Consider the following 10642-nt stretch of genomic DNA (forward strand, 5'->3'; position numbering starts at 1 on the left):
AAATATTACCTGATGTATTTTGATGTATTTTCATGAATATTGACTTCTTTTGTAATAACACTACGTCGGAGCCATGTTTAGTGCTATGTTGCATGGTTGCACTTTTAGTTGTTGCATCCCTCCTGCAGGATGACATGTGCAGCAGAGAAGCATTATTCTCTGTTTAGGTTTGAAAGGACAATACATCGCTAATTTTGAACATCTGAATTTATTTTATGTTCGTACAGCTTCTTTACAGCTGTCCACAAATTGCCTGAAACACCAGGCTGCTACAGTATAACAATACAGACCCAGCCTGGTATTGCAAGATTAATTCAAAATTATTATTATCTGATAATATCTATAGAATATCAGTATCTACCAGCGCAAATGACAACATGAGATTGGACGTTTTGTCTGGTTCCCAGGCTGCATGAAGGCATTTGTTGGTGCTAATTTGTTAAAACTAAGGTGAACTTGGCTAAACCAAGACAGCCTTGACAAGAACCTGTCTGTGCACGTCAGCTACAGTTGTAGGGGTCAGTGTGGGGGATGTCTGACGGTCCTGGAAACTTGAAAATTTAACTAATTGAACAAACCAATTTTCTAAGCACTCGAATGTTACAGATATTATTAATCTTTTCTAGTAAAACATCTAGTGGAATCAGTAACATCAGTGCTGTCACAAGTTTATTAACCAGTGAAAAAAGCAGAAAATTGACTCACTGTGGCATCCCTTCTGTAGAGACATGGCAAGCATCACTACTGTCACCGGATGGGAAGCCAGTAAGGGATGTTTGTTTGCGCTTGAAATATACTTCATTATTAATTTTGGCTTATTGTTACAATATACACCATGTTAAGTTATTACATCAAGTAATGCTAATTCAGAATGTATGAATGTAATACTATTGCAGTATATTACAATATGTGCTCATATTTTTAATATAGACAGTTTGTTTTATTATCAGTTTTTATTCTTTACTACACTTTACATATACATGTCATCTCTCTTAGACCTTAACTATACTGTGCTCAAATATTGCATAAAACAAATGTTTTACTTTTACATTGGGTTCGTGAGATCACGTAAGAATCCATCTTGCCAGGCTGAAAGTTATCTGTTTGTGTCCACACCAAAAGTGGTGCAGCCAATCAGCATCCTAAGATGGACGACTTGTAGCTACGGGCGTGGTTTTATGTGTGACAACAGCAAGAAGCATCCATAGAAGCGACTCGTCTCAAATAAACAATGGTGGCTCCTGAAGAGGTTAGCATAGATACTGTGATAGCATCAGTTATATCAGAACTGAGGAGTATTTCTTCATTGAAAGAAGAGCAAAGAACGACATGGAAACCTTTTCCCCAAGGAAAAGATATATTCACTCTTCTCCCGACCAGCTTCAGTAAGAGTTTGATCTGATTTGTTGAAGTTAGCCTGTGTTTAACGTGATAGACAAGTGGTTCATCCAATCACCTGCCAAGTGTTTTTTTTTAAGTGCCTGCCCTTTTCCAAACAGTTTCTGAGGATGGCTTCCCAGATGGTTCTGTGTCACAAACCATCTGGCGTGTCAGGTTAAGTTCACTGAAGGCAGTCTGGGGTTTTGCTAAATCATCCAATAATTCTATCTAGCAAAAACTACTACAGCATTTTATCTTAATTACAGCCAGTACCAATTTTTGTTGTATTTCCCATTATATGAAGTTGCATTGTGGTGATAAATGTCACAGTTTGATTCTCCACACTTGCTTTGTTTAACCCATAGGTTGGGTATCATGTGACACCTGCTGTGAAAATAGACCGTGCGGTGAAAGGCTGTCATTCTGAGTGATGGTTGGCTCAAGACTATATTTGTAATGGCATCTTACAATAGACTGTTGACAGAGATGTAAACAAGCTGAGCTGAAACAAGCACCTCAGACCTACTGTGGCATTTACAACCAGCATAGGTTGGCCAGAGGACAGTATGTTATGATGTGATGTGCTCTGCTGGATTTAGAAAGCCACCGGGGCCATGTATAACTGTATACATGGCATCCACTAAAATAAACACAGCAAAATACTTTTGTACTAAACTTGTCTGTGTGTGTGAGTGTGAGTGTGTGTGTGTGTGTGTGTGTGTGTGTGTGTGTGTGTGTGTGTGTGTGTGTGTGTTTGAGAGACTATTTAGGCCATTGAAAGACGACTACAGTTTCAGAATGAGTTTTCCTTGACCAGATAGTAAGTTAGTTATTGAGCTGCCCTGGAAGGAAAGGTAGACTTGTATCACATGGTGAATGCAAATTTTGGTCTTATGAAAACCATTCTATTTACAAAATAAAACAAAACAGAAAAAACTTCTATATACTTCTAAGTTCTTAATAGCATGTCTTCACATCATAGTATTTGGTCTTTAGACTGGATAACGTGAGTTTTTGGTTGATTTGAGGCTGTTAATGTCCTGCTGTGTTGTCGATTTGCAGAAAGATCCAGAATTTGGCTCCATCATGGAGGTTCCCTGGATAACTGGCTTTTGGCAAATAATGGAACAGAAGTATTGTAGGCTGTAAAACAACCAAGCAAGAGGAAAAGATCAACATTTAAACAACGCCGTGGTGTGGATGTATGGTACAACAGTTTCAAACCAAAAGACATAAGGTAGATGCAGTAATTACTATGACCTGAACAGAGGAGAGTTTTTGGCTTTGTTAGCTTGCTAAGTTCTCAGCAGGCTAACAGAACAACGTTATAATGTCTCACCACATGCAGACATTTGCAGCTGATGAATCAAACCATTTGTGAAACCATCAACAGTCCCCAACTTTAAATTTAAATTATACATTTAATTTATGGCAACTTTTTAAATTTGTAAGAGAAAGAAGCTGCCAGCAGCAGTTCAAATAAAAGGGAATTAGTGTCGCTTGAATATACTGTGTGCCAAGAGTGTTGATCAGTATTCCTGATTGCTGATTTTTCTGCAGAATTCAGAATTTTGTATAAAGGGCAAATATTTGACACTTGTAATGTTCATATTGTGGGCTCTTGAATGCTAAAGTTGCTGAATTAGTGTTATTGAATGGTGTTTCAGCATTCCATGTTCCTTTTAATAAACAGTAAAAGTTGTCATAAACAATCTGAATGGGCTGCCTGGCTTCAATACAGCTTTACTTTGATTTTGGATTGAGATAAGTGAATACCTTTGGGTTTTAGCTGCTAAGCTTAAAGGGACAGGTCATGCCAAAAATACATATTTTTCCTCTGATCTGTACTGCTATTTGGCCATCTGGATAAACTGCCCAAAAATACATTTGAAAACCTCAACAGCAATGTCTCTTTCCAGAAATCATGACCTAGTTCCTCAAGATAACCCACAGACCTTGTTGTGAGCAGTTTCATATAGGAACTATTTTCTGTTTGCAGTACTACTCCCACCAACTGCAAAATGAAGCGTGCATCTACTCACGGATGAAAGGCTCATGCTCATAACAGTATTAGAAGTAAACATTAATCCTCAGTTGAGCTTTAATGTTAGCACCACTGAACTAGCTAGTGCAGTGAAATGGTTGGCAGTTGTAGTTCAGCAGAAAGATCCATTATTTCCTCAAAGAGACATCACCGTTGAGTTTTTCCTAGTGAGTTCATTCTAATTAAACTATCTAGATAGATAACCACCACTGCAGGCAAGAGAATGTATTTTTGATTTGAGGTTGTGTCATCTTTGACATCCCATCGACAGGCCTATTTAGTGATTGGCACAAATTAAAAATTTGTGAACATAAATAAAGAAAAATGTTACCCTTCAGACCTGCTGGAGTCTGTATGTTTCAGCCACAAATGTCTGCATGCAGTTTGCCTATTCTAACACTGGCCTCTACTTGAGGACTAGCTAAAGTTAGCTAGATTTCTGATAAGATACTATGATTTTCTGCAGAAAACAGATGACTGGTGAACTCAACAGCTCCCAGTCAAAAATAACACAGAAGTTATCAATTAAACAAACTGAATTCTGGTGAAATAGCCAAGCTGCATGCCTAGAAATCAGCTACTCAGAGCTCCTTTAGTGAAAGAGCTGAAGAGCTCCAACATGGCTGCCAGAGGGTGTTGCATTACCCAAAAGCCTTCAAAGGCTGAAGGAGGACACAAAATATAATCCACTATGGACTGGAATAGTACTGGTTTCTTCCTCTGTGCTTATTGCTGGTGACAGCTCCAGGCTGGTGGCATCAGGCTGTCTCTGAAGGGATCTGAACCTCCAGTAACAACAGCCAGGCTATCAGTGGAGGGAGGCCCTGGACCCAGGGTTAAGTCACCCGCTACAGAGACCAGGCCTCCTTGCATCCTGCTTTTCCACACAGGAGCTTCTCTGTGTCTGTGCATTGCAGATACATACTCATCTCTGCTGTCAGCCCACGCAGCTGCAGTTGGCCGCCGAGAGCCACTTAATCGTCTGCCACGTAGTCTGGGTGTCCATGAAGGACACGGTCTCGTAGCGGGTGGGACGACAGCAGGGGTGACTGCTGACCTTCTTGTCGGAGATGCTCCCATTGTCCATCAGAGCCTTGAGGGCCAGGTCGTAGTTCTTGCGGGAGCTGTGGCACGTGCCGACGCAGTACTTAAAGAGGATGATCTCGTCTGAGTCGTAGCCGAGGCCGAGATCCCTTACCCGCATCTGCTTCCTCTCCATGTGGCAGTCGCGACTGCTCTTGGTCCTCTTGCGGTTCCTCCTTGACGTTCTGGGGGAGTTAGGGTCACGGGGGGAGCGCCGCCATCTGTTCTGCTGGAGTTCTTCTTCCTGCATCAGTGACCACTCTTCTGCAAGACAAAAGAGGAACACGTGGGACATACAGGTTGTCAATTATTTGATTCCCAACATGCAAATACTATAACTCCCATCTGTAGTATCTGAACATTTCTGAATTTCTGTGCTTGTAATAAAAAAAAAACGGTACGGAAAGTGACCAGATTTTTGCACCATTTTTAAATAGTACCATTACTTTGTTACTGTGATACGATTCCTGTTGAAACAAGTAGTTAAACGGCGAGGGATCAACCTTAAAGATCTTGTAAAGCAACAATAAGTGTGTGTTCTGAGTTTGTCACACCACAGAAACATGTTATTAACCACCCAGGGAAATTTGATTGATTAAGGAAAATCACTAAAATTAGGTCTCAAAATCACAAAAAATGCTGTGGTTGGTTCTGCTCTGCTGTCTCAGTGTCAAACACCACTACAGCCTGAAAATGACCTGAAACATGGACATTCCGTCCAGCAGCTTTACTGGACATGTCCAGACATGTTTGAGCCAGAGGACGGTGACAGGATGGTGTTTTTTTTCTTCTGTATTGGGTTGTTGGAACTAAAGTGAGCTGAAGTGAATTGCTGGACTGATTTGGACTGAGAGAGTTGCTGAAGATATGTTTGTAAGTAACAATTAGGGACTGTGAGGGAGGGTGGATCGGTGTTATTTGTGTGTCGGTTCGTGAGGGTTATATAGTGTTGGGGGACCGTGGCCCTGGCATTTCACTAAGCCATGTTTCAGGTCTGCCCAAATTAAGGTTCTGTGAGGAACACCAGATGGTGATGGACTTCGCCTCTCTATCTAGAGCTATTTTTTTGTTTGCCTGTTCTGGGGTACTTTAGAATCTAGGGGTGGCCGAAGACATGGAGCAAAAATAATATCACAGTTTTTCAGGGTATTCTGCAATGATGATATTCTTGACGATAAAATAATAACAAACTTTTGGGGGTTAGAACTCACAGCTCTCATCGTGGGACTCTCCTTATATTCAACTGGGTGTTTTTGCTTGAAGTGGTAAAATTAGTTTGTGTATTGCCCCTTTTGTTTGTACAGTTGTCTCATGTTTCTTACACATTACTGTGGTTTGTTGTACATTTGATATTTTGTAACCAAAGCACTTCCACACTACCAAAGTCATTTCTCTGTTTGGAACTAATTCCTCCCCTGAAAAGCTGGTGCTCTGTCGATTTATGCTGCCCTGTTGAAAAATGCTTCAGTAGCACAAATCAATAGGAGACTAACCTTAACCACCCAATGAGAGCCCAGCATTCTAATTAATGACCGTTCCCTCACCTTTTTAACTTGTCGTTCTGATGCTTTTTATTTTCTTACCCAATTTTTCTAAAATTTTATCTATGAAGGTCCAAACCAAAATCCAAGGAAAATTCAAGGTATTTTTTCCTCTTGTGCCAGTGCTCCCATTGCAAGTATTATAAGTGCTGCATTTTTAACCAATCCTGACCCTAAACCTAACCCACTACCCAGAGACCTGAGAAGTAGCACATCTCGATGGGCAGCATGTATTGATAGAAGTCTGTAATATTTACTTTCAGCCATACTTCAACAAGATGTAATATTACTGTTATCATGATATGATTTTTTTTTATCATGAAAAAAATTAGGATATATACCATGAACGATATGATAAGGCACAACCCTAATTGAAACATGGCAGTGTTATACGGCAGACTGACTGGTCAACCAATCACTTCAGACAGAGTGAGTTAATTTATTCAGAAACATGATGTCATCTGAAGTAACAAGTTGAACTCCCCCCTTCTCTTAGCTGCCGAGTGATGAACTCTTCAGAGGAAATCTTTGCTTGGAACTCCTGATGGTAAGATGAGACAGCCTCAGATGTGTGCTCTGGCCTTTAGAGACCGAAAGGTGAAAAATTTCTCACACTTCAGTTTATGTCCTGGATTAGAACAAAGCTTTATGAGCTAGAAAGTGAGAGCATGTGTGATTAAATTGAAAGCAGACATGGGCGTTGAAACTAGGAGTGAAATTCCTCCGGTTATCAGCTGAGTGGTGCAAACTGTACTGTCACTATGCGGGGTCATTACCAGCAGGGGAGCTCAGAGCTGAGTCTCTGGCAGAGATCCAACGGGAGCTGAAGCTGCTGTCCCAGTTGCCAGGAACATTTCAAACAAGATTTCCCCGCCCGGGTGTGCAGACCTGGCCCAGGTGTTTGACTGATTTCTACTTCCTGACCTGGGGATGGCTTCGCCCTGCACTTTCTCTACAGTAAATGCCTCCACGCAGTCATTTCCTAAGGGGATGGTTATTACCACTGTAGCATAGCTGCTTGTCAGTTCATGCCTTGATGTTTACGAAAAGAAAACTTGTAATCATGAAGGAAAAAAAGGAGAGAAAAATGCATAGAGCTATTCCCCAGGCAAAGAGCACAGGACCCCATATTCAGCCATGTTAAAACACGCCACATGCATTATTTCATGTAATTATACAGCTATTTCTTCTCACAATTGAATTGGGCAATGTTCAGGCAATCATGTGTGACTGTACTGAACATTATTATTGTATTTAGTGTAGTGCAGAAAATCTTTTCAAATCTTTTCTTTCATAAATATAGCTTCAAAAGGGAGAACAGGAGAAACAGTTTTTTTTAAAGTCATAATTGACTTTTTATCTCATATTTATAACTTTTTATTTAATAATTCTGACATTTTGTCTCATTATCTTTACTTCTTAGCTCATAATTTCAGCTTTTTTAAAATCTCATAATCATGCCTTACCATTGGGTTATTTATTTATATTTTTTTGTTTCACTGGTGGAAATGGACATCCATACATACGTCCGTTCTTTCAATTCACATAGACTTGGGGGCAGGTTTCATGGTAATGGTAACAATAAAAAAATAACAACAACATAAAATTTTTACAATATGACCAACAGACCTTCCACTACTTTTACAGAATTCAATATTATCGGCCTGATATTGGCTTAACACAAATACATTGGTTTGTATCGGTGTATATGTTGTCAGATTTATTTTTTTAAACAGAAAATAATGCAGATTCTTCTTTTTTAAAATAATTTTTATAGGCAGCATTTTCAAGTTCTCTTTATGGTTTTTTTTTAATGTAGAATTATTTGTAATTATTAAAAGTGCCTGTGAAAGTTTGCTATTTCAGAGTCCAGATGTCATTTTGAATTTAATTTACTTGATTAAAGAATATCAGTCAATCATATCAATTTCAGATTTTTTTTACACCCTTATATTGGCATCTGCCCCAAAAGTCCAGTATCAGCAGGGCTGTAAATGTTATCTAACTCCTTCAAATGTGCCCTAAACATTTACAACTACAACTCAGTTGTAGCTATTAAATATAGTAAAATATCTAATTTATCTGTCATTCATAAAGACCTGGTGTCAGTCCTTGTACCAAGGGAATTTAGTTAATAAGTTGATTAATAAGTCAGTTCATTTGAAAACAAATAATTTGAAAGACAGATGAGTTAGTGGTTATTTTCATATTTATGTTTTATCTTATAGAAAGTATTTATATTTGTTTATTAACTGACCCCTGGGTTTTGCAAAAGTGGTCACTGAACAAAGCAAGATGAATGTGCCTCTACTAAAGGTAGAGTGAGATGAGGGGTTTGTAATCTGTAAAATCAACATTTGCACTAAATCTTACACACTGGCTCTTAACATGACAATAAAAACAAAGATTAGTAATTATTAAAACAGCAAGACCAGACTGATGCCTGAAGCACACACCTTTAAAACGGATTCAATAATAATTCAGTCAGAGGTGTGGAGTGTCAGGAGGTGGCTTACTTTATTTCACTTTGTTAGTATTATTAGTTAAGTAATATTTATGGAGTCTGGTTTGGCTACTTACCAAACTGACTGCTAGAATAAACACACACTGAATCCACAGTCATTCATCTTCTGTGTCTGCTGGCTGTGATGAACAGGACTATGATGCATGGCACAAACCTGCACACTGGATTGATTATTTTTACCCTGTCGTACACGGGGGCCCGCGCTCACTTGACCAAGGCCATACTCAGTGCTGAAAACTACCAGGCAAATTTCCAGAGGCTATATTAGTCATCTAGGAGTGACACGCTGATATTTTATGGCCCCCACTTCAGATTTATGAAGCTTTGTTCCCAGCGTCTTCGTAATGTTACAATGAAGGATGAAAATGAAGAGCTTATGAAAGCCCAGCAGTGTATAATGTAACATGGCCCCTACGCAGACATGGAAGAACATATTTTATATTCTCACTGGGCATGTCTTAAAGTTCTACAGCATACTAAAGAATATCACATTTCCAGGCTTGAGGAGTAACAGGTTACATGTAATGGGTTTAACTAGTCTGGATACAAAAAAGTTGCTGTATTCCATTACAGTTACAGATAAAAAAAAAAAAAGATGTAATCAGGTTATTAGTAGGATTACAATTTAAAAATAAAAGAATAATATCCTGCCATACACAGTTCACACACAGCTGCCAATTCATTATCATGGCCTCTGGTGAAAAAATGCTTCACTAGGAGGAATTTTCAGCATTTTTTAATCTTTAAATCAATCAATCAATCAATCAATCAATCAATCAATCAATCAATCAATCAATCAATCAATCAACTGTGCTCTAAAAGGAGGGAACAGCTGGACAAACTATACATAAAATTACATAACATGTCAGAAAATGGTGAAAAATGTTGAGCAAAGCTCAAGATGACGTCCTCAAATGTCTTCTTTTGTCCACAACTCAAAAATATTCAGTTCACTGTCAATTAAAAAAATGACTCAAAGCAATTAACTGATTGTCAAAATAGATGCAGATTAATTTAAAACTTGGTTAAGCTCTAAGTGTTTTATATTTGTTGTTAGGTTCATCAGTTTGTCCAGATGTTCCTTCCTTTGTTGGGTGCAATTTATTGATTGATTGATCTAAAGACAAAAAGTTAGGCATTTTTCTTTTTGTTTGTTTCCAGATTACATAATGTTATAACATGTAATCCATTGCTCCCCAAGCCTGCATATAGCAATGGCTAGCAGCTGTGATTTGCATGTCTTCAGAATTGGACCGTTTTAGTCAGCATGGATATTTAAGATTTTCAAACTTGTCTTTTGAAGAAACAAGAGCTGTGGTTGCTAACAGGAAACCAACACCTGACCTGCAGGATCTGACCCCTGACACCCTGAAAACCTTTGGGATGAGCTGCATTGACATGTCCCTGATGAGCATGTGTGCGCAATGCAAGGGGAACAGGGAAACCTTAGAAAGCCTCATTAATGTGACCTGTTACACTGGTCAGAATATTTTACAATAACACTTCCTGTCACAATGACTCTCATGTGAGCACGTCTGTAGCCATGCTGATACCTTGTTGATATTATGACAAAAGTGAAAAACTTACCAGCAGCTTGAGGCCATGGTGTTTGGATGCTGCTGTCCTGTTCCAGATCCTCTGCAGGAGACCAGGAGGGCTGAATAAAGACACGCTGGAGGTCTGATGGAGCCTCTTTATTGTCCTCCTCAGAAAACACATCTTCCACCAGTGTCAGCAATGACGCCACCACCCACAGCATCACCTGACAATGATGAGGAACAGGCACTGTAGTTACTCTGGGCGGCATGCTGGCACACTTATTAAACAGGGACAACTTTAGAGATTTTCACACACGATACTCTTAGTCCAGGGCTATCTTTGGTTAGCCTTCTTCCTTGGCGCTCTCTTATTATGTCATATGGTTCATTGATAGCTGAAATCAGCCCGTGTTAAACGTGATAGACAGATGGTTCGTCCAATCACCTGCCAAGTGTTTTTTTTAAGTGCCTGCCCTTTTCCAAACAGTTTCTAAGGATGACTTCCCAGATGGTTCTGCGTAACAAACCATCT

At 39.3% G+C, this 10642-nt stretch overlaps 1 protein-coding gene across 1 annotated transcript; it reads right to left on the reverse strand.

Annotated features, from left to right (window-relative positions):
- Window positions 1-3691: 3691 nt before the first annotated feature.
- artn (artemin) lies at window positions 3692-10331 on the reverse strand. Its single transcript, XM_084722110.1, has 2 exons — window positions 10160-10331; window positions 3692-4771 (listed from the first exon to the last, which is right to left on the reverse strand). The coding sequence occupies exons 1-2, from the start codon at window positions 10329-10331 to the stop codon at window positions 4362-4364; spliced, it is 582 nt and encodes a 193-aa protein (XP_084578236.1). The 3' UTR covers window positions 3692-4361.
- Window positions 10332-10642: the final 311 nt, after the last annotated feature.

Source organism: Lutjanus erythropterus, chromosome 7 (assembly GCF_056507025.1).
Source record: "Lutjanus erythropterus isolate fLutEry1 chromosome 7, fLutEry1.hap2, whole genome shotgun sequence".
Lineage (NCBI taxonomy): Eukaryota > Metazoa > Chordata > Actinopteri > Lutjaniformes > Lutjanidae > Lutjanus > Lutjanus erythropterus.

What these genes read in the sequence shown, in the direction of transcription:
- artn (XM_084722110.1), bottom strand. Translation starts at nt 10,331, where the DNA reads ATGCTGTGGGTGGTGGCGTCATTGCTGACACTGGTGGAAGATGTGTTT. An exon ending in ACCATGGCCTCAAGCTGCTG is followed by an intron (nt 4,772 to 10,159) that starts GTAAGTTTTTCA and finishes TTTGTCTTGCAG; the next exon opens with AAGAGTGGTCACTGATGCAG.